Source organism: Gymnodraco acuticeps, unplaced genomic scaffold (genome assembly GCF_902827175.1).
Source record: "Gymnodraco acuticeps unplaced genomic scaffold, fGymAcu1.1, whole genome shotgun sequence".
NCBI classification, from domain to species: Eukaryota; Metazoa; Chordata; class Actinopteri; order Perciformes; family Bathydraconidae; genus Gymnodraco; species Gymnodraco acuticeps.
In genome coordinates, this window is record NW_022990769.1 from 142757 (window position 1) to 170436 (window position 27680).

At 41.0% G+C, this 27680-nt stretch overlaps 1 protein-coding gene across 6 annotated transcripts in view; it reads right to left on the reverse strand.

Moving 5' to 3' along the window:
• Positions 1 to 843: 843 nt before the first annotated feature.
• LOC117556901 (IQ motif and SEC7 domain-containing protein 2-like) overlaps positions 844 to 27680 on the reverse strand; it is a 42360-nt gene continuing 15523 nt past the window's right edge. For 4 of the 6 annotated variants that reach the window (XM_034232492.1, XM_034232494.1, XM_034232495.1 and 1 more), the window contains exons 3-4: positions 6460 to 6696; positions 844 to 2633 (exon numbers count right to left, since the gene is read on the reverse strand). In XM_034232492.1, the coding sequence (XP_034088383.1) occupies positions 2558 to 2633; positions 6460 to 6696 (313 nt within the window). In that variant the 3' untranslated portion in view covers positions 844 to 2557. The remainder of the gene's footprint in view (positions 2634 to 6459; positions 6697 to 27680) is intronic. The other 2 variants (XM_034232497.1, XM_034232496.1) reach the window with 2 other exon arrangements.

Genomic DNA, 27680 nt, shown 5'->3' on the forward strand with positions numbered 1-27680 from the left:
AATGAGGTTTTTCTCCCCTTCATCTTTCTCTTAATTCACTTGGCACTGAATCAGAAGGATTATTTATTCAATTCCTTCTTTCTTTTGGAAGGGAAGTAGGAAGAAGGGTGTCGAAGATTCAGAGTTACACACACAGAGATAAAGTGTAGAGGAGTGACAGCATAAAGAACATAGATCTAGGAAATGGGAAGAAGACACAAAGGGCTCCACTGTTGGACTTCTGTCCGCTCCTTCATCATCATCACCTCCTCAGAGGGGAAGACAGAGTATGTTTACATGAACTGTTGGGATTATACTGAATGATCCCAGCTTGATTTGAAGTGTGATCATACATGCAGACCAAGCTTCACTCTTCTGAAACGTGACAGTATTTCTGTTTTTAATCCACAACCTTATGTTTGACCTAACCACACCCCTTAGGTGTTATAGGGATCATTTCCGTAACCCTACATTAACAGCAACATTAATCTGCTTTCTGCCTTTCCTGTCAACCACCAAAACTGAGCAATGAGGCCAAACATTTAATTCTAAAAGTTTGCAGAAGTTTCTCTTAGGTCCAACTGAACCTGTTATTGTCAATTTTTGTGTACGAATTTTTTTTTGGACATATTTATGAAGTATTTACTATAAGTGTCAGCTGGAAAAAAATCATCTTGATTTAAATATTTTAACGTAAAGAGTGAAACGCATACCTAACTATTCAGCTAGGAAAATAGCAGCTAGTTGTTGCTATGCTATATGCACATATCTAATTAAGCTAAAACGCATTCATTTGGTGCACAATCGGCCTCTTTCTGTCCAAATAAACCGTTACACCTCGTTGTCAAGACCTGTTGCTCATTATTTAATAATGTTGTTTATTTTTCTCTGGTTTTGTTGTTCTTGTTCGAAAGCAATACATAGATGGACGAATCAGCGCTTGGTCTACATGTGGGACGGAATCAGAAGTTTGTACAGATTTCTTTCCCAATCTCATTACCATGTTTATGAAGATAATAACATATTAGATTGATTTGAAATAAATCAGGTTGTTATTCAATATGATCACATAAAGATATTGCCTTAACGCTCATCACTATGGTGTGCATGTAAACATACTCATACCAACTTTCATCCTGATGTCCTTTTATTACCTTTGAGGACTCTTGCAGCTGTGTGTGTGTGTGTGTGTGTGTGTGTGTGTGTGTGTGTGTGTGTACTGTACATATTAGGCACCAGGGTTCTCCCTAAAACTGGAAACAGGGGAAGCACTTCAAGTGTTTTTCTCTCTGACACTGACTTTAACTCAGGTGCCACAAGTGTAGAAAACCTCAATGTGCATGTGGACCTGCAGAAGCCTGCTTTAACTCAGCCTCTAAGTATACTTAGCACCAAGCTAGTAAGCATGATTGTTGTACATATTTTGCTATGAAATCTACATCAAACTATGTTCTTATTTCTGGCAATTTGGCGCCACAAGAACTTCCTCTGAGGTCAAACTAAGCAACACTTCTATCCTCTTTTTTACTCCACTGGTTCATGCTAGCTGCTGCTTTCACTCCCTCCAGTGTTTCAGAACATTAGGGTGCAAGAAGATTGTTGAAACAAGAACAATAACCAGTGATAAGGAGAACCCTGGTAGCAGTATGCAGGGACGGTCAACAGAAGACAGAGCAGGAGACAGAATCAAATGACTCCACTCACAGAATAAACTCTGGCTCATGAACAAACCCTTTCAGAGTTTCGTCCCACCAGAGGAGTCTTCAGTCCTTCGCTCCGAACAGTTTGGTGTGATGTGGTGAGGACATGCTGTGACAACACACCCTGCTCAGACAGAGTCCTCCAGCGCTACCTGCTGATGTTTGGATGCTATCGTGGTGATGTTTTGTACGGCCCCGGAGCATATTGTTGGTTCGAGTGCTGCAGCCGTCTGCCTCGGGCTCGGGAACAGCGGGGTCATGGCTTCATGCTCGGACAGGGGAGGGGAAAACTGTTAAAGTCCACGTTCAAACCCAAACTAGGAGACGAGGGAAGAGAGGAGGTCTGAGTTTGATCTCAGAGACTGTCCGGCGTGCTGACATTATGCACAAAAATGCAGACTCATTGCTGACGTTCAGCTGAGTCACTGCGGACCGAAGCAGGTTTGAACGTCGTCTCCAGGTGGGTCAGAGTCAGTCCTGTTGGTTAAAAGCTGCAACGCAACTCGTACTGTCCAACACAGGAGGTCGTTTTTTCTAATATGAAAATTTGACGCCAAAACAAAAGAGTAAAATTGGATCTGCAGCAAAGCTAGCTTCATGGTTTTCTTTTATAAGGTTCTTATTGTTCACAAGAAATTGCAATCAACCTCGGACTTTAATTTTCTGAACAAACAAGCCTTCAAACTGAAACTGTGATGACTTTGTTTTTACCCCACAAGTGTCATTTTCTTGCTTTTTCATGATCAAAAGGGCAGAAAAATAAAGAGACAGAGACAGCCATGGAGGATATTTTGGGGGGGGGGGGGGGTTTGTAATCACCCCCTCGATTTACCGAAGAGTCGGGGTGAGGCAGGGGATTGGCTCACGGTCGCCCCTGGTTACCTAGAGGAGGGGCTACTGCACTCGGAGGCGGGGCAACAGAACTGATGGGCGATGTCGTCGTCTTCCTCCTCTCTGAGAGACAGACAGACAAACAGACGAGAGACAAAGAGAGAGAGGAAGAGGAGCAGGAGAAGAGGAAGAGGAGATGAAGAAAAGCAGGAAAGTAGAAGTAGAGAGTACAAGGGAGAATGAGAGAGGATGAGGAGCAGGAAAGTAGAAGAAGAAGGAGAGAGGAAGAGGAGCAGGACAATAGAAGACGATATTAATCGGAAGAAGGAGAAGAAGATAACGTATGGTTGAAGAAGAATAGGGTAAGAAAGGAGGGACGACAAGAAGAGCAGTGTGGTGATGGGGTTTTTAGTGTAGAGTTGCAGTACTGCAGCAGGCCACCAGGTGTCAGTGTTTACACATCTCTAAATGTAAAGTGACCTTCTGAGTTTGACTTTGTGTGGCGGAGGTGAAGCAGCGTTCCTCCATCGCCTCGATTCATCTCACAATTAATAAAGTCACTCAACTCACTTCTTGTTTCTTGCTTAGGGGACGGGACAGTGAAGAGGCACGATGGTGTGATATGGTTGATGGAGGAAGCGAGACCATTTTGAGATTTATTGCGAAGAATGCAAATGCAACATTTATTTCTAGTCTTATAACTTTTTCTTATTTACTCCTTAAAGTCACTTTTGTTATACTTATATATGATTTGAACAAACAAGTTTAGCAAATATTACTAATAATTCAACCTTTTTAAAGCAGATATACATCTCAGTGCTGTATCAGATGTATCATTGTGCTTTTAAAGACACTGTGGCTGAACACAGCTCATGCATTATAATATAATAATACTGATTTCACAGACAAGTGTCTAGAGTTTTTATCACTTTACATTTTTAGAAAATTCAGTGTTAAAAATATTGTATTAATCTCAAGGTTCAAGGTTCTTTATTTAGTCATACGTGCATAGCTACAGTGTAGTTATGACGATGAACATCTTGTGTCACAGGCTTCTCCAACAGAGCAATACAAAACACAGATAACAGAACAAATATAGTGCAAGTAAATAGTAATACAAAAGAAAAATAGTTTTAAAAAGTGAAATATTGTATTAATCTCTCTGATGATCTCAGTTAAAAGTGATGCTGCTGAAGAATGAGAGGTCATGTCACCAGCAGCATGTTAGTCACGTGCAGCATCCCTCTGTGCAGTGTGTGTGTGTGTGTGTGTGTATTTATGCACAACACCCTCTGAAAATCTCCCTCCCGCTGGTGACTCACCCACTCTCAGCCCTAACACACTCATACACACACACACACACACACACTCATACACACACACACACTCATACACACACACACACACACACACACACACACACACACACACACACACACACACACACACACACACACACACACACACACACACACACACACACACACACACACACACACACACCACACAACACACACACACACACACACACACACACACATCACACACACACACACACACACACACACACACACACACACACCACACACACACACACACACACACACACACACACACACACACACACACACACACACACACACACACACACACACACACATTCAAATAGCAGGAGTCTCTTGTGATTAAACTATTTACCCTCCATCTTTAAGAGGAGCTGAACATATTGAGACTTTTATAAAGTGTTTTAACATTTTAGTTTTTCAAATACGTTTTTAATAAATTGTATTTACTTTTGTTGAATCAACTGTTGATCTTTATTTTTTTTTAATTTTAAATGTGATTCAGGTTACAGTTTCTACTTGTAATATGATATTTTTTGTTGAACTGCTGAACAAAACGTGATCCGTCTCTTGAATGTGTTTCAACCACAGACCTTATTTCGAGCTATTTTCCAAAATCCTATGGAGAAATTGCGTTGCGTTTTGTCGAAGGAACCGGAAGGAGTTTACTTCCGGGTTTTAGGATGCGTCCCTGTGGCACTCTATACACATTTAGTTTAGCGTGAAATTTGATTAAATAATATTGAAAACACGGTTGTGTTAATGTGTATTTATAAAGGGGGGGAAATGTTTTGTTTTTGTATTAAAGATCACTTCAAGATGCATCTCTGCCCTCTGCTATAGCAGCATAACCAAATCTGTAACTATAATATTATACAGTTCCTTTGTTATTTCTTTTAAATAACTTGCATTTCTGTGGAGCAACATTGTCATAGAGTTTATTTTATTTGATCAGGATACCTTTAGAAACTACCACATGCAGCAGGAACACCTGAAATGAACACCTGCATAACCAGCAACTAGAATTAAAGAATCTAATTCAAAACAAGTAATAAAACCTATTTTAATAATGCCAGCGTCGCGTTATTGGTTCTTATATTGGCCTGTTTATGGTGATTGGCTTCAAGATGGTTTGTTTGAGAGCAGCATGGAGGATGTGGGGGAGAGCGGGATGGAGAGAGAGAGAGAGATGGTGTTCAGGGGAGAAGGTGGAGGAGAGAGGAGCGACTGGAGCAGCTGCTTCACCTTCAGGATTGATTCATGTGTGTGTGTGAGAGAGAGAGAGAGGGGTAACATAATATAACAGGTTATTACAGCACTAAAGAGGGAGGCAAGGAGGGGGAGAGAGCAGGTGAGGCTTCATGTGACGATAAAATGCATTGAGAGCGAATTTGACAAACTAGAGAGTTCATTTTGACAACAGGAAAGCTAAGGATTCTTTTTTGTAAGTTGAGACAACAGTCTATGTCATATGTTCATGTTCATAATCTAAATGCAGAGATTTAGGACCCGAACATTAGTTGATGAATTGATCAGGTCGTATTTCAGGATATGTAGCGTCTATTTTGTAATAATGACAAAAAATCAGGTATTTTTGCAAGACCTAATATCAGCAATCAATCAAACAAAAGTTCCCAGAAATGTTTGCCTTTTTTATTTTTTAAAACCGTGTTAAAGTTATTTAACATTATGAATCCAAGATGTGGATATGATCTTCATTTTTTGGCAGATTACAAACCAATTTGAGAGACCTACTTTACCAGAGTTCGTAGATTCTACCCTCAAGTCAATAAAAGCAATTTGGTTCCCTATTGTTACTCGATCATTTATGGGCTATGATTTATTATCAGCCTCAAACATAAAAATATACATTTCCCATTATTGGCCTTTAGTGTATAGGCCTGATATATATGTAGTGCATCCCGCGGTTAACATCTGTGTCTTTTGTCCCGATGGTATCATTTGGATGAAACATTAAAGGTGGGGTAGGTAACTTTGGAGAAACCAGCTTGAGTGCGCTAGAATTTGAAAATACACAACCGGAAAAAATCTGCCACTTCCTTACAGAGCCCCTCCTCCAACACACACGAACGCGCACATGACCAATGAGGGCACGAGATAAGTTTGTGCACAGATGGAAGGCTGACAGGCAGGTAGGCCATCCAGTTACTTTAGCCGGGCCGGCTCAGATGATTGGTCGTGCTTTTTACAGCGCCACGGCTTCCACAGATGACATTTATTAATGGATTTGTTGTCAAAGCACTTTAAGATATTCATTGCTATCGGGATGTTAAGAGCATTCCATGGAATATAACAACAAGTGTATCTCGAGCCGGTTTCTCAAACTTACCTACCCCACCTTTAAGTCAGACTCATCAAAAAGCTGAAAACATCAGTTTGCCATGTTAACATAACAAGCAACCATAAAAAAAATCAGGTGTGTTTAGAAATCATGACGTGTGTTAAATTCGCTCTCAATGCATTTTGGGGTCACTGCTCTACCTGCTGGACAAGGTCTGAGGGAGGCTACCAGGGGCAGTGTGGAGGGTGGAGGCAGAGCGGGGGTAAGTGGGTGAGGCTGGGTGAAGGGGGACTCTGGCCCTTACCTTGCCTGCTCGTGGTGCTTGGCGGGGGGCAGGGCGCAGGGAGGCTTGGGCAGGCGGAGGCGCGCGGGACAGCAGTACTGATGGTAGGTGGCGTGGCTGTTAGGAGGTAGGCTGGAGGAGTAGAGAGAGGAGGAAGAGGAGGAGGAGGTGGAGGAAGGAGTGGTGATGCTAGTAGGGTTGTTGGAGGAACGACAAGAGGTGTTGGTAGTAGAACAGGTAGTGGAGGAGGAATAAGACCTGACAGAAAGAGATAGAAAGAGAGAGAGAGAGAGAAAGATGAGAGCGGGGGCAGAGGGAGAAAGAGAAAAAAGAGAGAAAAATAAAGTCAAGAGAGAAACAGAGAAAGGTAGACAACAACAACAACAGACAGGCACACATAAACAAACACCATTAGCACAGTTAGCATTACAGCACACTATCAGCATTAGCTTAGCACACAGTATTAATAGCAGCATGTAGCAATTAGCACACAAGTATGGCTAGTGGTGTTAAAGCAAAAAGCACATTTAATTTTATAAGCGTTAGCTTAGCACACAATAAAAAACAACAGCATAGCAATTAGCATACAACTAACACTCTTAGCTTTATCTTACCACGTTAGCATAACCTTAATATAAATGGCAGACAAAAGTTAGTATATAGTCTTAAATTCTCATACTTTACCAGCATACAACATTAACAATCACAAGAGTTAGCTTAGCAGTTCGAACACACAATATCTTAGCTTATGGTTACACACATTCAATGTCGGCCGTTAGCACTAGCAGTTAGCATCACAGCAGTACATGTATAGTGTACAGTGAGTCAGGAGGGGGAGGATGATGCACACATAAAGATAGTTTACTGAACTCTCAGAGGGACAGGGGAAGGCCTAATGGTATCCTTAGGTCGTATCCTGCATGCTAACGCTGATGAGCTGTTTCTCTATATGGCTCTTTCATTACCAAATGACAGTCTTCCAGTGTTAGGCTGCTTTTTACTGACTGTCTCATCCAGACTAGATACAGGACCATGAACGGTGCCCTCCTCGATGTCTGTCATGGGCCTTGACTGAACCTGCGACCTTGCAGCTAAAGGATGGTCTCGCTAACCGCTGGCTGAACCCTGTCACCAGGCTGATTACCAATCTGTCACTGAGGAGATGTGTGGAGAAGAGTCAAACTGGGTGCACCAGAATGTCACAGCATATGTCCTCAGCAAACCTCACTGTAATAAAGCTGAAGGTCACTATGTGATGCTTTAATCATATTTATACTCTGTACTTGAGTAGGCTACAGTACAGTATATTCCACTACTGCCAAAATCTCATCACTTTTACTGAAAAGACAGACTGGTTTACAGAAAGTTTATAATATAACAGTAGGCCTACAACATTTGTGTTTTGAATATACAGTGTGAACATATTTACTTTGCAAAAGAGCTTGCTTCATGACAATCAATTAGTATTTGCTAGTAAAATGACAGTTTGCAAGCTAACTAGCTAGTTTTCCTTTCCTGATAACTCCTTAAAACAAAATGCCAGGAGAGAATTAGCGGCACAGAATAAAGGGGAAACTGATCAAATCTAAAATGTTATATGTGATGTTACATTTGACCACTGGTTTTCTTTTGGAGGTCTTCCCTACAAGAAAGCCCATCAAAGTGAGAACAAAATGTAACTTAACGTCTACAGCGTGTGTGTGTATTTTACCCTGAGGCCAACTGTAAGCCCCATGTAAAATATTTAAAATATAAAACAAAGTATAACCAGCTCTGGTCGTCGTGTAACTTTCTTGTGTTTATAAAACGTTCATCTGCAACGTTTTTTCTGCCAACATGGTGAAAGTCAGCTGTAACGTTTCCACACAGATCCCAGAGCAGCCGGCTGCAGATCAGCCTGAGGAGCTTCCTCCACGCTTCACAGAGCGGAGACCTTATTCCTCACATTTTATCCCACTCGTTGTGATGTGACAGTTTGCTGGTCCGCTGCACACTCACTGTCACTGTGTATCGCTGCAGGCATGATGTATGCGCCACTGCCTGGGTGCTCGCTGTGATACAGTGCCGAGCATACAGTGTAAATCCCGTTTGATATTCACAGAGTTAACTGATTGTAACGTCCTGTTGACCCTCTGTGCTGGTGTGAGCTTATATAACGCCAGCTGTGTGTCTCTGCACTGAATTAATCTACATTTATTCTACATGGTGGAAGGAATTAGTCTGATGTTGCTTCTCTTCGGATAGAGTTAACACTGACAAACTGGATATATTCAGTATTATTAGATTACTATTCAGGCCTTAGTTTTGGTTCCTAAGGTGACACATTTCACAATAGGCTTACTAGGAAAATGGAAAACATCTACACGTACTACACTGGCACGAAAGCATTGTAGTTAAATAAGTTGGTGGAAGACTTCCAACCTGAAATTAAAAAACAATGCTTCGGCAAAAATAATTAAAACATATTTTTTTAATTATCAATCAATCAATCAATGTTTATTTATATAGCCCAATATCACAAATGTTACATTTGTCTCAGTGGAATTATCGAAGCCTCTGCTTTCTTTTCTGTTGTAAACAAAAAGTATAACCATGTATAACAGATAATAAGTAAATACAACTGGGTGTGTATGCTCCTACATTCATTCATGAACCTTGACATTTGCAAGGGTTGTGTTCGTTTCAGAATTTTCCAATTTTAACTGAAAATAAGGACTCACTTATAAAAAGTACAAAATATGTCTTCTGAATATACAGTATCAACATATTGTCCCCTTAGCAACTGAGCGAAAGAGCTTGCTAAGACAATCAAGTAGTATTTGCTAGTAAACAGTTTCCAAGCTAAGGTATCTTTTCCTTTCCTCATGAGAATAAAACACCAGAAGAGAATCAAGCCTATTCTGCAAGGGTGCATGGATACATTTAGCTGTGACAATATCTGGTGTGACTAGCCTGTTACACAGAGGAGAATAGCAAACCACAAGAAGACACAAACGAAGAAACCCTATATTCCTTTACCATGCTGGAACAGAATTTGAGACCTAAAAGGGTCAAACAAATGTTGGGAACTTCTGCATTCAGGGTAAAAAGTCGTTCTTTCTTACTGTCTTTCTCCCCATTTTCACCTACTTCTTTCTCTCTGTCCTCAGCACAAAAAGAACCTGTCCTCTTCCCCCCCCCTCACTGTCTTTCTCAGTGAACCAGTTGTATTAGTATGGAGTGAGCGAGCTGCTACCACTGCAGAGCGAGCTGGAGCCATTCATTACCATACTGCTCCCACACTGCAGAGGGCGAGAGACACTGATACATACAGAGAGGAAAAGAGAGAGAGAGAGAGAGAGAGAGAGAGAGAGAGAGAGAGAGAGAGAGGAGAGAGAGAGAGAGGAGAGAGAGAGAGAGAGAATTGTGCTGCAGAATGTGACACAGGTCACACCGCCATCATCTGTTATTTTTAGATCCATAATCCATACATCACTGTCAAATTAGTGCTTCGTCGGTCTCAATACTCTAAAGTAATCACGTCACGATGGAGGTTATCGATCGCCTTAACTTCACACTTTTCATATCACTACTGCTCATGTCTCTTTAAAATTGATGTCAACCATCCTGGTGAGATGATCGTCCTCTCTATGTTTGCCAACAGAGGGCGCTCAAAACACAGTAAGTGTTTAATAAACTACACTTAATGATAGATTTACAAAACATTATAGGAAATCCCGTTTTTGTTATCTACAGTCAGATGAAAGAATGTATCAGTTTCCTTTGTGTTCCTGCGCCTATTGCTTTCAAAGTTGTGGTTCCTACCTGGAACGCAGATGTCAAACCTGAACTGAATCACACATTGTAAAAGGTTAAGAATAAACGCCACCTCAAAGTGTGTTTGCTTAAGTCGTCAAAAAGAAATAAAGTTTGATATATCTTCTGCCTGTAAATTGAGCCCGAGCACGGAGTGCTAGGACCCATTAGTTACTTTCCACCATTTGTAATCTTCCAAAAATGGTGACCTCAGTTTCAAACCCTAACATTTTTCAATTTTAAAGCAATATATTGTATTTGTGTTGACGATCATTTCATCATCCGACAGAATTTTCTAAGGTATTACAAATTACATTTTTGATCGTAAACTTCTTTAAAGGAAAGAAAAACATTAACTTAGTCTCACTTTTTGTATTGTTTAAACATTTTTTGTATTTAAGTACTTCTTCCACCACTGGATACAAGGAGTATCTGGATACACATCGTACACACCGTGTTATCAACCATTACAGATGGATGGATGAGTAGTGCTGCTCTAACAGCTGTTATGTAAGAAACAAAATAATATAATAATTATGCTCAGTGCCTGTGTGTACAATCACGCTGTATCATTTCAAAATGTCAAAGAGCTTATGTAAGCACTGAATATGGCACTCCAGGTGTGTGTGTGTGTGTGTGTGTGTGTGTGTGTGTGTGTGTGTGTGTGTTTGAGTGTGTGTTTTAGTGTGTGAAAACCATGGTTTGATTCAGCTGTACTATATGATATACCACAATTTACTCAAAAATTAAGCTTGACATACTTGGTACCTTTGGAGAGTTTGGTCCCTCAATAAAATGTTAAATAAAGTTCTGTTGATTTGAACACGTTTGGGCAAAAATAATGTTTGAAAAGCTACATTAGCAGCATAATGAAATAAACATTTAGTGCTATATGCTGCAAAACATCTTAATTAATTTTAAATATTTAAAATCTGCTGATATTTACTGAAGATTTCAAATACAGCTTGAAATAGATTAAAAGGCAGAGACAGAACCCTTCATTTCCCATCATGCCTCCTCTGTCCTCGGATTACAGGCCACTCTCATCTGATTATAATCTCATTTCAATCTCATTAGTTCATCTAACGTCAGCCTGTCGCTGAATCACATGCACACACACAAGGAGGACACACACACACACACACACACACACACACACACACACACACACACACACACACACACACACACACACACACACACACACACACACACACACACACACACACACACACACACACACACACACACACACATCATATCAGTCATCACTGATTAACATTTGATGGATTTTTTTTTTTTTAAAAACTGCACATGCATTTATGTTTAGGTATCTTTTCAACATCTGGTTATGTGCAACAGATAGCAGCTAAATGAATGTTAGGGCTGCAACTCTATCTATGTATCCATCTATCTATCCATCTGAGTGAGAGATGCTGCACTTCAGTTTTTAGCAGCTCCAGAAAGAAGGCCATGCCAACAGTGTTGTTAAGGGCAACGGTTGCAAATGAAGAAACATGTTGTCACGGTAACACGGGCTGCGTGTGTCTGTGTGTGTGAGTGCATATGAATGTATGTGTGTGTGTGTTTTAAATAGATCCTTCACTGCTGCTGCTCACAGTTGATTTACGGTTTCCAAAAGGTTACATCTGCGCGCGCACACACACACACACACACACACATACACACACGATGTGTTGAGGCTATTTCAGAAACATGGTTACAATGAGGAGCCGTACAGCCTTTGGAGAGCCTTTACACACAAACCTATACAACACACTAGAGGGAAGGGAACACCATAATAGGGTCCCTTTAGGAAAGTGAATAAGCATGTATTTTAAAATGTCCAACTTCTCCTTCAAGAGTATTTTGATACTTAAAGCTGAAGTGTGGGACTTTTGCCTCCCCCTCTGGCAGTGAGAATAATTACATCATGGGGAAGATAATATTAATGGAACAGCAGCTAAAGGGAGTGGATGCTCCAGATAAAAAGGAAACTCAGCATTTTTAGGAAGGATTCAGGTTAAAAATGTGCATTGGAAGATTTATAGAGAGCAGTCCTGGTTGCAGGAGAGAAGAGGCCACACACTCGGGTTAACTCAGAGAGCTTTCCATGGAATTGTGTGCACTGTTTGGCAAGGATTTGAAGATAAAAGACATTTGCTTATATGTAAAAGTCTCACAACTCCAGCTCTAAATACACAGTACTGTAGAATTGTGGAGCGTTGAGAGGAAACATAGCAACACGCTTTTTGTGAGGAGCTCTGAGGAAGGACAATATTCTATTGACAATATAGAGGGCGCTATTTCATCCACAATTTACATGCATAATGATATCTTTCTTTCTCTCTCTCCACAGCAACCTAACGGCCCAGACGCCGGCTCTGCACACACACCGTACACTCACACAAACAGTTAGACCCCAGGGTGTTGTCCTGCGGCTCGGCTCTGAGAGGTAATTCATCACTTCTCTATTCATATCAACTAGCCTAGTTTACCCTGCCACAAACACACACACACACACACACACACACACACACACACACACACACACACACACACACACACACACACACACACACACACACACACACACACAACACACACACACACACACACACACACACACACACACACACACACACACACACACACACACACACACACACACACACACACACACACACACACACACACACACACACACACACACACACACACACACACACACACCTAACAGCAAGCAGATACTGTAGCTCACCTTCATCCAACAAACCTGGCAACCCTGTTCGTTGAGTTTCTATTGGTCAGCCTATCAAATCACATATATTACAGTCTATTGAATTATTCCAAATGACCTCTTTATGGGGTCTTATTATCGTATTTATGTTCGTGTCCCATCTTATCAGTACAGCAGGTCCAGTGTTTGACACATGTTGCCGACTACACAGCCACCTGTATGTAAATGTGTGTGTCCACTCAGGTCTATCATCGCAGCAAGATGTTGATCCCAAAGTTGTCAAAGGAAGGAAAAAAATAAGTAACTATAAACTCATCGATTAGTGGGATAATCGTTGCAGCTTTCCTAAAGAAAACCTGGACAAGAGACTCAATGAACAGATAATAGCAGCCGTCACAAGTCACAGCATTGAGCGGGAAGGAGTCAAAGATCATTCACCAGGAGTCGATCAAATATCAAGAGATAATCAAATATTGATGTATGATTAAAAGCTTGGGGAAGAAGGGAATTTGACTCCTGATATTGACGAGAGACGATCCACTGATGCAGAAGCAAGCTGCTTCTATCTCTTCACGTTTCACTCTGATCTAATATCATCATATAGTAGATTTAACAGAATACACCTGTATTTAACTGAGTTCCTGTCCTCAGTATCTGTCCTTTCTCTGTTAATTGTCGTGTAATGTGTCGGTGCCAATTAACCAAATGTGTGTGTGAGTGTGTGTGTGTGTGTGTGTGTGTGTGTGTGTGTGTGTGTGCACCTGATTCTTATCCTGTCAGCAGCGTCTTATCTTTAAAGCACCTCCCAGGCGTAATCATCATTAACGCTCTCAGAAACCATCAGAAGTGCCTCTTCTTTTACAGCAGAGCAGGCACAGCGCAGTTGAAAGGGAAACATGTTTGGTGGCCATTTTCTTAGCACTATGAATTTCCTTGAATGCCTTCAGATCTCTCATAAATCACAGAGTAATTCAAGAACTGCACTCTGAAATGTCCCCGTGGTCTGGTTTATGTTGGACAAACTAAAAGACCTTTCAATATTTGCACATCATGCAGGTTATGCTATACAGTAGCTCAGCAAAATGAACAGGCTAACCAGGGCTTTTCAGCGTCATAAACGTTTGGGGTAACGGTAAATGGACTGTACTTATATAGCGCTTTATCCAGTCTTTAAGCCCCCTCAAAGCGCTTTACATACTACATGTCATTCACCCATTCATACAGAGCAGTGTACCTTACTCTAGGACTAGGGCTGAACGATTAATCAATTTTAAATCGAAATCACAATTTTAAATGATGCCATTATCAAATCGCAAAGCTTTTACTTTTTGTTTTTGTTCTTCTTGTGTCTCAGTCATCCACACCAATCAGAAGTGCTGTGCTCCACATGTACCAGCCATTGTTAACCAATCAGAAGTGGCCCATGATAGAAGGTGATGCCAAGTGCTTCTGAAAGTGCCTGCCCTTTCCAAATGGCTTCCAATGGAGCTTTAGATGCTTTGGTGAAAGCATCTGGGTCAGGTTAGTAATGCTCCATCACATGTTTCTATTACAGGGTGAGTCTGAAACTGAAGCTTGACTTTAAAGCAACCCAACGGGAGTTTCATGTAAGTTTAGTTCTTTCACTCGTAGCTCGGGCTGCGGGGTGCTAGAGACGGGAGTACGTTGATGCGACCTTCCTAGCCGGAGATATGGCCGCATTTTACAATAAACTTCCGTTGGGTCGCTAAAAAACAAATATTGCAAATAGAATCGCAATATTTGTCAGAAAAATCGCAATTAGATTTTTTTCCGAAAATCGTGCAGCTCTATCTAGGACCTAACATTCACACACCGTTGGCCATGCCGTCGGGAGCAACTCAGGGTTAAGTATCTTGCCCAAGGATACATCGACATGTTGGCTGCATGGGCTGGGATCGAACCCACAACCTTCTGATTGAAAGACGACCGCACTCCCTCGTTATAATCTCAGTCTCTCTTTTACCTCATTCACACCAACGCAACTCCGGTTCAAGCTGAGAGCTAGAGCTTTTCAGGTTCAGAACCAGTTCTTCGGTTTAGCTCCGGCTCTTTTCACACTGCCCAGAGTCCGACTGGTGCTGCGTCATTGCGTCATCGTTTGTGTCATGACGTAACCGTTTGCGTGCCTGCTTCATAAAGCCAAACCGCGAGGAAACCCCTCACAGCGCTCACAGCTGACACCGACAACAACAACAATGGCCGATTGTGCTCCAGCTTCCTCTGTACCTCTTCGGAAGACCAGATTCCCAGTAGGTAGCTGGTCTCTTCAGTGGACCACTGCTGCTTGTTAAGTTTCTCCATCGTTGTGTACAAACTGGATAAAACGCGGGCTTTTTGTTGTTGTTCAGGAGTTGATCTGTCTCTGCCCCTGCCCCCGCCTCGACGTAAGCGTGACGTATGCGGTGCTTTTGCTCTAGCCGGACAATTTTTTGGTGCTCGAAACGAACCGGATTCCGGAGCTAAGAGGCTGCTCCGCTGCGATGTGAACAGGAAAACCCGGTGCTTTTCAAGCTCCAGCTCCGAACCGGCCCTGAAACACCATTGGTGTGAATGAGGTATTTGAGGCGTTTACTGAACAAGTCCTTTCTCAGTGATACTTTTGGCCTAACTCAAAGAACTAAAGAACTGAATTTGTCCCATTTCCAATAATGGATTACACTTTATGAAAACATTGCTTGTACTTTTTATGTTTTTTACCTTTGAAGTTTGCACCTGTTTCAGCTGCTCCTGCCGGAAGAAGTTTGGATAACTCTCTGTTTACCAAACACAATGTTTAACTTCAAACACGCTACTTTCAAATATACAAAGGTTGCATTTACACTCTGACTATTGCTCCACGTCCTCCTCTCTTTCCTCCTAACAGCACACAGCCTTGTTAAAGCTTTCTAAAGATATTCCATCTGGCGGTCATCCAGGATGTCTCTCTATTTCTAATGTGTGTCTCCTGTGACCTGAAGCATCCTTCTTACACAGCAACACAGAAACAGTGACTGATTTAGACTCCAGTCCCTCTGCACACCTCCTCTGGTCACCTTCACTAACTGGGGCAAACATGTATTTTCTTCAGGGTCACAGCAAACTACACAAAGTCACGGATCCTGTTTTTAGTGCAAAGGAAAATTGGATTTTTCTCTGAAGACAGACATAAACCTACTGCAGCATTAAACACTTATAGTGGGACAAGAATCAGATGATAGCACTTGGTTTATATTATGAATGGTATATATTTAAAGATATAGTAAGGAAAAATGTTTTTTTACTTATCGGTGAAGTCAACTTGGGTTTAAGTGTTATATTTTTAACATTCATTGTATTTATCCAGGGTATATGCAGGAACCCTGAAGTCAAATGTAATCCCTTTTAAGACCTTTTTTAAGACCCTTTCCATACATTTTAAGACCTCATCGCCACTTCAAGTTCTAACCGGTTACCTTGGCGACACACTTTACTTCACATTGACTATATACAGTATTGATTGTCCTTCCTCCTTATCTTCCAACCATTTGGACGCAGACTTGCATTTCCCCATAACGATGTTGCTTAGCAACCGGCGTAAACGGACCTTCGCGCGCTATCAAGCAGTGAGCGTGCGATGTCCTGTTCAGATGACGTCAAACCCAACGGGATGCCATCAATAAACTACACAGAATCACACTACACACCTACGCAATGATTACATTCAGGCAGACTGTAGAACACAACCTCTTTGGACACTTTATAGACTTATTGGAAACAAGCTACAAAATGTAATACTTTGGAAAATGCCATTTAATACTTTTTCTCACCTTACATTTTTTAGCGATATTACCTGCTGCTTTTAGGCTTTAACATAAGGTGGGATTCCAGCTTATGTCTAACTTATTTTAATAAATGCTATAACATCAACTTAAAACCTGACTTATTGTGTTTTCAAAATCACATATTTCCAAATTTGCCCAGTAGAAAAAGTCTTTCTTACAGTGACAATGACTAAAGATAGACATTGAATCACTCTGGCCTCCACCATAACCATCACCCGGTGATGTCACTTAAACTAATAGCCGAGGTTTCACAATCATGTACGAGACCGCTGGCAGCTTCTTTCCCAGCATGCAGTGCGACTGTCCTCTCGGGTATTGCAGTAGTGTGGATGGATTACCGGCGATGTCATCAGACCGAGACGCACAGCAGCAGCAGACATTTTCTCGCAGCGACACAGCAGACACTGCACCGCTGGCCTCAAAACACAACGCAGCATGGCCCCGTTTACAGGAGACGGGGGGAGATTACCCAAATGCTGTTCCTTTTGTTCTGACTAGAGGACGGATGGAGATAAAGGAACTAGATCTAACTTTCTGCTTTCACTCAGTCAGAGAGGATGATTCACACATCCAGCTCTGAAGACAGCCTCTGGATTACATTACAGTTAGCTGACAGGTTTATCCAAAGCAACTAACAATAGGGGCAATCAATCATGACGATGTGAACTCAGAACAGAAAGAACACTAGCGTTTTTGGTAGATTTGAATGGCCTATAGGTGAAGTCTAACAGGTGGGTTTTCAATCTGCAACCAAAGATCTGTAGACTTTAATATTTTTCTGATCAATGGGCAGCTTGTTTTAACTTTATGGAGTAAACTGGTAATACAAAAATTGTTAATAGAAAATATCTCTCATGCACAAGTCTTGACACGTATGGACACTAAAACTGTCTAATGCCCAACACCAGGAAAGAAACCTGAACAATCATTAATAAGATCACACATGCTAAAAACTGAAACGTCTGCTAGAGTTTCTTTTGAAACAATGTTAAACAAATATAAATCAGAGCATAATAACTTTGATTTACTTTACTCTAACGTTTTTAGAAGTAGTGGTTGATTTGTAACTTGATCTTTTTCAGTCCATTGCAGCCACTCTCTTTATATGGTGGGAGACTATTTGTTTTACTCATGTTTCACACAAAGATGTCCCACGTGAGTCCTTAGTATTGTGTCTAATCCAGACGTTAATGGATTTGTATTGGCTCAAATAAACCCAGTGAAATGCTGTTCTTTTCTCTAGTATTAACCTCATCTCTACCATCGCACAGCCTCCTAATAACGCTGTGTATTATACTTTCTCTAGTGCTGAATAAACGCTCAGAAGTAAGGTTTCCAACTGAGCATGGCGTAAAGTGTGATCTCTCTTTACAGTTAAACTCCAACTTCTCTTCTCCAACATTAAAGTGTGCATCGTATCCTGTGTTCAGTGAAGAGCTGGACCATCTTTACATCAGCCGGCTGCCAGGATATTCTCTGAGCCATCTGTGTGCCGTGAGATCTGCTGCCAAATATCTGCTTTACAACAGGACTTCACACGCTGAGTGACGGGCTGTAATGTAACTAAACGCTTACAAATGAACACGTATTAAAACGTTTTACACTCAGGTGAATACAGGCGGGGTTGTTATTAGTGACAACACATCCCTGACGGCACCAATCTGTCTGAATCTGGATCTCATATCCAAATCAGATCGAATTTAAACAAACTCAATCAAAATTAAAGTTTTTAACACTTTTCTCTCCTGTCTTGCAAACCGTCTGTTTATATAAACGTTGTGTCTATAAGAGAAATATAGTTTAACCATTTATAACTTTCTTGTCGGTTGAAGCGATTTATTCAATCAAACAGACTGAGACAAAGATTTCCCAGAAAAAAAGTATATTCATTTTCGATGGGCAACACTTAAAGGTGGGGTAGGTAAGTTTCAGAAACACTTGTTATATTCCATGGAATGCTCTTAACATCCCGATAGCAATGAATACATTAAATGCTTTGACAACAAATACATTAGAAAATGTCACCTGTGGAAGCCGTAGCGCTGTAAAAAGCACGACCAATCATCTGAGCCGGCCCGGCTAAAGTAACTGGATGGCCTACCTGCCTGTCAGCCTTCCATCTCGTGCCCTCATTGGTCATGTGCGCGTTCGTGTGTGTTGGAGGAGGGGCTCTGTGAGGAAGTGGCAGATTTTTTTCAGCTGTGTATTTTCAAATTCTAGCGATCTCGAGCTGGTTTCTCCATTCTTACCTACCCCACCTTTAACTCTATGGCATCTATTTTGAAATACATTGAGGAGATCATTACACAGATTTTTAGATACAGATATACTGTAGTAGCTCTACTGTATTTTTTTCAAAACAAGTAGGCATCTTGACCAGATGGTAGTGATAAAGGAAACTAAAGTTATTACAAAACATTTTCCAACAACCTTGAATGCAAGAAGGAATTTAAAGTAAATGTGATGAGTAGCTGCGGATATATTTCATGTTGTTAAAGAACGGCAACATCAAACAACTAAAGCCAAAAGAGATCAGATAAGATCAGATAAGATGGGGCTTTATTCATCCCGAAGGAAATTGTTGTGCCAGAGTTACAAAAATACAATAAACACAGCAGCAAAATAATAATAAAACTACTAACAGTGCAGTTAAAAGAGCAACTCAATAACTACAGGAAACACAGACGGTCACATCATTAATGTACATTATAACAGTATTTGGTATTTAGTAGTGCAAAGAACATAGTGGTAGTTAACATCTTAAACTGTGTGAGTGATGAGGTAAGTTAGCATTGTTAGCATTGTTAGCTCGTCGGTGTGTTTACTTCCTGCTCGGTCACAGTGATGTCACTCTGCATCACAGCGACTCAGCTGAAAATGCTAATGTGTGAGCGAGCGGATGGAAAAAGCTGCAGAGTGTGTCTGCTGTTATGAAACCAACGGCACTTTCTCCTTCCTCCTCAGTTTACTGAGCTGTTGCCATGACAACGCAGCATTTATCTCCCCCGGGGAAGAGGGGGCACTTCAGCAGCTCCATGTCTTATTTCCATGTTTGCCAAATATAACTGACAGACGGACTGACAGAGGGAGAGGGACATGACGCGGAGCACGATTGACAAAGCTGTGTGTGTGTGTGAGAGAAAGAGTGTGTGTATGAGCGAGAGGGAGTGTGTTTGAGAGAGAGGGAGTGTGTTTGAGAGAGAGGGAGTGTGTTTGAGAGAGAGGGAGTGTGTGTCTCAACATGCAGGTCAGCTGTAGAATAATTACACCATCAATCAACGACACACACACACACACACACACACACACACACACACACACACACACACACACACACCCCACACACACACACACAACACACACACACACACACACACACACACACACACACACCACAACACACACACACACACACACACACACACACACACACACACACACACACACACACACACACACACACCACACACACACACACACACACACACACAACACACACACACACACACACACACACACCACACACACACACACATCACACACACACACCACACCACACACACACACACACACACAACACACACACACACACACACACACACACACACCACACACACACACACCACACACACACACACACACACACACACACACACACACACACACCACACACACCACACACACACACACGATCGTTTGTGTTGCAGGGTGACAACGGTGAGCCGGACAGGACATGTGAGTTTTTGTGATATGCTGCATTTAAATTGGGCTGGGAATCATGTAAGAACTGATGTGATGCCATTAAAAGAACATTTCAGTAATAGAGAGATAATCTTAGAGGTTTGGGCAGATCCAACATGATGGGTTTCATTTGACTGAGAAGCTGAGAAGATGTGTCATAAGATGTTTGACTCAAACTAAAGAAAGAGCCTGAACAGGGACGAAATGATAAAGTAAACAATACTTTAAATCTGGTCTGTACAAATGTCCTTTCATTAAAATCAGCCATGTGACTTTGGCTTTCATTTGATTCAATCGTGTGCTGCCAGTCACTCCTCAGACCGTCTGTCTTTTTCTCCAGATGGTGCATGTCCAACTGAGAAAAACAACTCTTTAAAACTAACCAAAAAATAAGGGCAAATTATTTTTGACTCCACAAGCCAAGGCAGAGCGAGGCTTTAAGCTAAACGCTAACATTACCATGTTAACATGCTCAACATGAATCCAATATATAATCTTTATCAGGTTGTTTTAGCGCATTAGCATGGAATAACTTCCAGGTGGCACTGGGCAAAGTCTAAGAGATCAAGTTAGATTGGGAGGGATGAGACCCTCTTTAAAGGTCACACATGCAGAGCACACAGTGAAATGTGTTCTCTGCTTTTAACCCATCCAGTACCAGGAGCAGTGGGCAGCTATTGTACAGCGCCCGGAGAGCAATGGGAGTGAGGGGGGAAGGGGAATGTCCGGTGCCTTGCTCAAGGGCACCACGGCAGGGCAGGAGGTGAACTGGGACCTCTTCAAGTACACAGTCAAATCCGTAGTGTTAATTGAACACTGAGATAAGGACCATATGTTCACTGGCTCTCAGTGTTAACATTGACTCTTTAAGTGTTCATTTAACACTTAAATCCCTCCCTTTTAGTGTTAATTTAACACTTAAAGAGCCAATTTTAACACTGCCAGTGGTCCTTATCTCAGAGTGTTAAATTAACACTCCGGATTTTACTGTGTAGCAGTCCACACTCCAGATTTTAGGTCTGGTCGAGGACTTGAACCGGCGACTCTACGGCTCACAGTCCAAGCGCCTACTGACTGAGCCACTGCCGGACAATTATTACAATTATTCTAAAGTTAATGCCAATAGATCTATCATTTCTCAAAAGTATTTATGTTTATGGACTGACATGCATTGACGGAAAGCCGGGCTAAACAAATACTAGACGATATTTAAATGAAGTAAAATTTAGCGCAACATATCAACAGTTGAGACGTCTAAGCCCTAAACATTTAGATTAGCCACAAACCCCAAGTGGCCGTGATATGAGATACAAATGTAACGAAAAGTTTACACACTAAACAACTGTTTTACGACAAAGTTACTTCCTGGTCCTCATCCTCGTCCAAATAGTTTTCTGCAGGTGAAACAAGTGAATCTCACTTTTTAACTTCCTGTGTTAAATGGTGAGTCACGCTGCTGATAATCTACAGCTGGTCGGACGCACACCTCAGAAATGGGAATCATGGACTAAAAAAGATCGATGAGCGATGGATAAACAAGCTGATCTATGGCCCGATAGGTCCTAACACATCGATCCAGACACATTTAATCTTCCAACGGGGGGGAGACGTGGAGGTGGAGAGGAGCTTTTATCACAACTTACTGACGTGGAGGAAGTCAGTACGAGTAGGCTAAGTCTGGGTGGATATTTGATATTGTTCATGGACAATTTTTAGAGCCTAGTAACTTTTCGATGCCTCAACCTGATACCAAGTGTTTCTGCTTTCTGAGACTAAGTATCAGTCTGACGTCACACAGCAAGTTATAGATATAGGCCAAAAAAAAACTTAAACATGTCCCCTTTAAGTCTCCTCTTAAGAGTTCATACAGTATATTATTTTTAGCCACTACTGGGACATGTCTCCATGTTTTAATGTTCAAAAAGCTCTTTATTTTTCTCATACTGCCTGTGCTGCAGCACCTATTTTCACCCTCTGTCTGAAACCAGAGCCTGCTCTGATTGGTTAGCTGGCCAGCTCTGTTGTGATTGGTTAATCGTTTAGACGATCACGTATAATGTGTTGGTCAGCGCTATCCAATGGAAACAGAGTGCTACATAGTGATGTTAATATGTTCATAAGTAAACAAAGGAGTCCAATTCACAACCAATCAGAATAGGACCGGCCAGCTAACCAATCAGAGCAGACTGGGCTCTGGTTTCAGACAGAGGGTGAAAAGAGGTGCTGCAGCACAGGCAAGTTAACATGTCACAGTAGAAACAAGAAATACAAAACATCCCCTTATAACAGGCCCCTTTAACATTAACATGTCTCAGAGTAAGAACGCTTATTAAACACATGATTTTAACAACGAAGATGTGTGAACGTTGACACATGAGATTTATAGTAACATGCTGAATCTGCTGACCAGGAAATATATAAAGAGGAAGCTGCAACACATCGCACACATGCAGCACATTGTGTGATCTGACCTCATTAAAAAGAGCCTGTGTGCTCGTCTTAAATCGGCCTCCTGGCTGATCTGAACACTTTAATTGGTACCATTTGTTGGTGGAAACATGTTTAGCTCAGGACTATCTGATGCTGATGAGGTGCTTTCGGCTGACCTCCGATAAATACTGAGTCAGGACTTTTAGCTTCCACACACACACAACATGCAGCGAGTAAAATAAGAGTACAATCATCAAAAAAGGAACAAGGAGGGTTTCGCTGTCAGGAAAACTGTGATATTCGATATTTTCCTTGATGTACACACTTGGCAGGACTGTATCCAGGACACTGAACTAATGGGGTACAAGAAAGAAACACACACCATGTATACATCACTTCAGGGGACATTACACTTACATGCATTTCCTGGAGACTTATCCTAACCTTAACCATAACATGCCTAACCCTAACTTCACCCTAAAATTAATGATTCCCCTTATGGGGACCTCCATTTGTCCCCATAAGGGAAGCGAGTCCCCACACGTGACCTTAGATTTAGGTCCCCACAAGTATAGTAATGCTAGGCCACACACACACACACACACACACACACACACACACACACACACACACACACACACACACACACACACACAACACACACACACACACACACACACACACACACACACACACACACACACACACACACACACACACACACACACACACACACACACACACACACACACACACACACACACACACACACACACACACACACACACACACACACACACACACACACACACACACACCGGTGCAGCAGTCCTGCTGACCGAGCTCTTTACACTCCTGTTATCGTCATCAGCACAGAGGACGAGATGTCAGCAGCTGTTTACAGAAACAGGGTCAGAGAGACAGAGAGATGCTATCTGGAGTAGAAATTAAAATCGTGTCGACTTCATGTCCACTTTTCTGTTGCTGCGAGCCGAAAGTGACTCTCAGAAGATAAAGAGTAATCTGTATTAAGGTACGGCTGTGATTGTGATCACATAAAAGAACAACATGTTAAAAAGAAGAAGTATATATGGTTGGTTGTATTTTACTTTAAACCTCTTTATTGCAAAGTCATTTTTTTCAATTTCCTTTAACTATGTAGTTACAGGGTGTATGCAGGAACCCTGAAGTCAAATGTAATCCCTTTTAAGACCTTTTTTAAGACCCTTTCCATACATTTTAAGACCTCATCGCCACTTGGAGTTTTAACCGGTTACCTTGGCGACACACTTCACCTCACATTGACTATATACAGTATTGATTGTCCTTCCTCCTTATCTTCCAATCATTTGGACGCAGACTTGCATTTCCCCATAACGATGTTGTTTAACAACCGGGGTAAACGGACCTTCGCGCGCGGAGGTGTGTGGCGTAGTGGGTTGTCTGTAGGTGTTCGGATCGGGGGTCACAGGTTCAAACCCCACTGCAGCCAGCATGTCGTTGTGTCCCTGAGACATTTCACCCCAAATTGCTCCTGTGGGGATTGTCCACAGTATTGAGTATGTAAGTCGCTTTGGATAAAAGCGTCTAACAAGTGACATGTAATGTAATGTATCAAGCAGTGAGCGTGCGATGTCCTGTTCAGATGACGTCAAGTCCAACGGGATGCCATAAATAAACGACACAGAATCACACTACACACCTACGCCATGATTACATTCAGGCAGACTGTAGAACACAACCTCTTTGGACCATTTATATACTTATTGAAAACAAGCTACAAAATGTAAAACCTTGGAAAATGCCCTTTAATACTTTTTAATAGCCTTAATTTTCGCTAAATTGATTTATCAACTTTTAATACTTTTTAAGACCCCGCGGACCCCTTGTACGATGGCACTTTTAACATAAGCCTAAAAACGGTCTTCATTCAAAGGCCCATAGAAGGGTTTTGTATGATATCTTACAAAAAGTGATTTTTCAAAACAGTGTGTTTTTATATGTAAGAATTAGCTAGAAATAATACTTTCTTCGAAAACATAGTGGAGTATTAAAGTAGCAAAAAATGCATGTACTGTTTCGTAACTTTGTTTGGGAAAAAGCATGCAGATGGAGATGGGAAAAGAAATAGAAAAATACAATAAAAGACAGAAAGAGGAAACTCTGCAGAAGAAAACATAAAAGTAAACGATGCCTCCTCTTCAAATCTCTTTGGCACCATTTCTCTCCGCTTCTTAACCATGGTGATGGTTCAGATCTGACTCTCTGACTCCTCACGCCCACTCTGCAGAGCCACATCCTCCCTCTGTGCATTACCATAACTGCTCTCCATCAGTCTCCTCTCTGATCAATACGATGTCGCCTCACTGACGTCTAATGATGGCGATGGCATCGTTTCATCCACTGACATGTGAGCGAGGACGGCTGAAGACTGAAGGATCTCTAATCATCATCAGCACCAGGGGGGGGGGGGTCATACATCTGTTTTTACTCTGTGTAACTGCAGTGATGGACATACATACATTTACCAAAGAATCACACTTTAGTATTATGTTGACACAACTGTACTGTACTTGAGTACTTCCATTTAATGCTACTTTATACTTCTAAGAGTTGCAGGTCCGCTGCAACTCTGACTACTTTGATCCAGGCTGAAGACTTTTCTTTTTGTCGCTGCTTTTAATTGAAACTGAGCCGTTGTGTTCATCAGTAAAGTGGAACTTAAGTGTTCATATCTTAATGCACTGTAACTTTTTATTCATGTATTTTTTATTCATGTACTTTTTATTCATGTATTTTTTCTTTTACTGTTTCTTTTATAATCTTTTTTTTTTTTTAAATGCCTTTGTCTGAATGTCTTTCATTTTTGTAAAGCACCTTGAAATTCAAGGCAATTCAAGGCTTGAATTGCCTTGTGTTGAAAGGTGCTATATAAATAAACTTGCCTTGCTAAATGTCAGAGGGAAATATTGTACTTTTTACTCCAACCTACAGCTATTTAACTCGTGTTTACATCTAAAAATACATTGTTATGCTTGCATAATATGATGCAGTAATTTACGACTTATCAACTCTGAACTTTCCCAATTAAAATACGTGTCCCATGTTGACAAAGTACTGCATTAAAATGTGTTTCTCAGTCATTAAAAAGAGGATAATGTAGACCATAATAGTAAAATATTGTAAAAAGATGAATCCTGCATATCGAGTACTTTTACTTTCGATACTTTAAGTACATTTAGCCGATAATACTACATTAATTATGAGGATTTATGACTCTGAAATAGGCAGTTTTGCAAGATGAGCACTTTTGCTATTTGATGTTACTACTTATGAATGTTTTCTATAGTAAAATGTGGAATTCAGGACTTTTTTGAGTATTTTAAGACTACAGTTTTTCTACTTTTAATGGAGGAAAGAATCTGAATCTTCCCTGTCTGTGTAAGAGTAATTAAAACATCGATCAACAGCGGAGGCAAACCTTAAAGTCAGAAATAGCTATTATTTCATTTGAGTGTTGAATTCATGCCAGACATTATCACTGCCTAAAAACTACACACTGTTACAGTACGCAGAACAAAATGATATCTTAAGCAGAGAAGTGTCCCTTAAACCTCTGGTCTCTGTTCAGTAACTCCCACACTGAGAGGCTGCTTTACGCTTCAGCGACAGGACGGTGAGTTCACTTTCTCTTTTCTTCACTCTTGAATCTTTAATACAAACATTTAGGATCATACAGGTGTTTTGCATTTTTTATTTGTCGACTGCACTCCATTTAAAATGTCTACTTCAGGCTGCTGTGTGTAGTGACTCTTGCTGTTGTGCCGTGGTGAGTTCATGTTGAGCTGCTACCCTTTTATAGCACCCACATTTTTACTGAACAACTTTAAAACCTGGTGGGGTTTTCTTTCCGTTCATTCTTATACGTGTAGCAAACTATCTTACTGGCTGCCAGCAAACGAGCCAAGGCCAGAAGGGCAAATGTTACAAGGGCTGTCCTTGACTAAAGAAATGAATCGAATAACAATCGGCTATTGATTATGTGTTAAATGGACAGATCTGTAAAAGTTACTCCTCCAAAAAATTATGCAAAAGCAGCACTTTAAACCTGCTTTGGTTTAGGGCTGCTCAATTCATCGTATTTTAATCGCAATTACGATTTTGGCTTGCAACGATTATGAAAACAACATAATTGAAATAAAACGATTATTTCTTTTCATTCATATTTCTTTTAATTATTTTTTTAAACTATTTTTTGGTGTTTTTCAGTTGAATTATAATTAAAGTTCAGGGTAATCAACTGTTAAAAACATACTGTTCACATTGTTTTCAATAAATGGATGTTTTCAAAGTAAATGGATAATCGTTTTTTAATAATCGTGATATCAATTATTGACCCAAATAATCGAGATTATGATTTTTGCCATAATCGAGCAGCCCTACTTTGGTTGACACGACACATGCTCAGATAGCTCATCAAACATGGAAAAACGGTTTTAAAAAATGTCGTCAGTCGACTAAGACCAAACTGACAAGCAACTAATCAACCAAGAGGGTCACCACTAAACCTACACTTTATGAACTGCAAACCTGGACATTTGTTGTGGGGGACCTTTAAAATGCAAAACTTGATCTTAAAGTTCATTTTAAAAGGGACATGCTGCAGGATCTATAAATAACAAGGGATAATGTTTGCAAATGCTAGTGTTTGACTC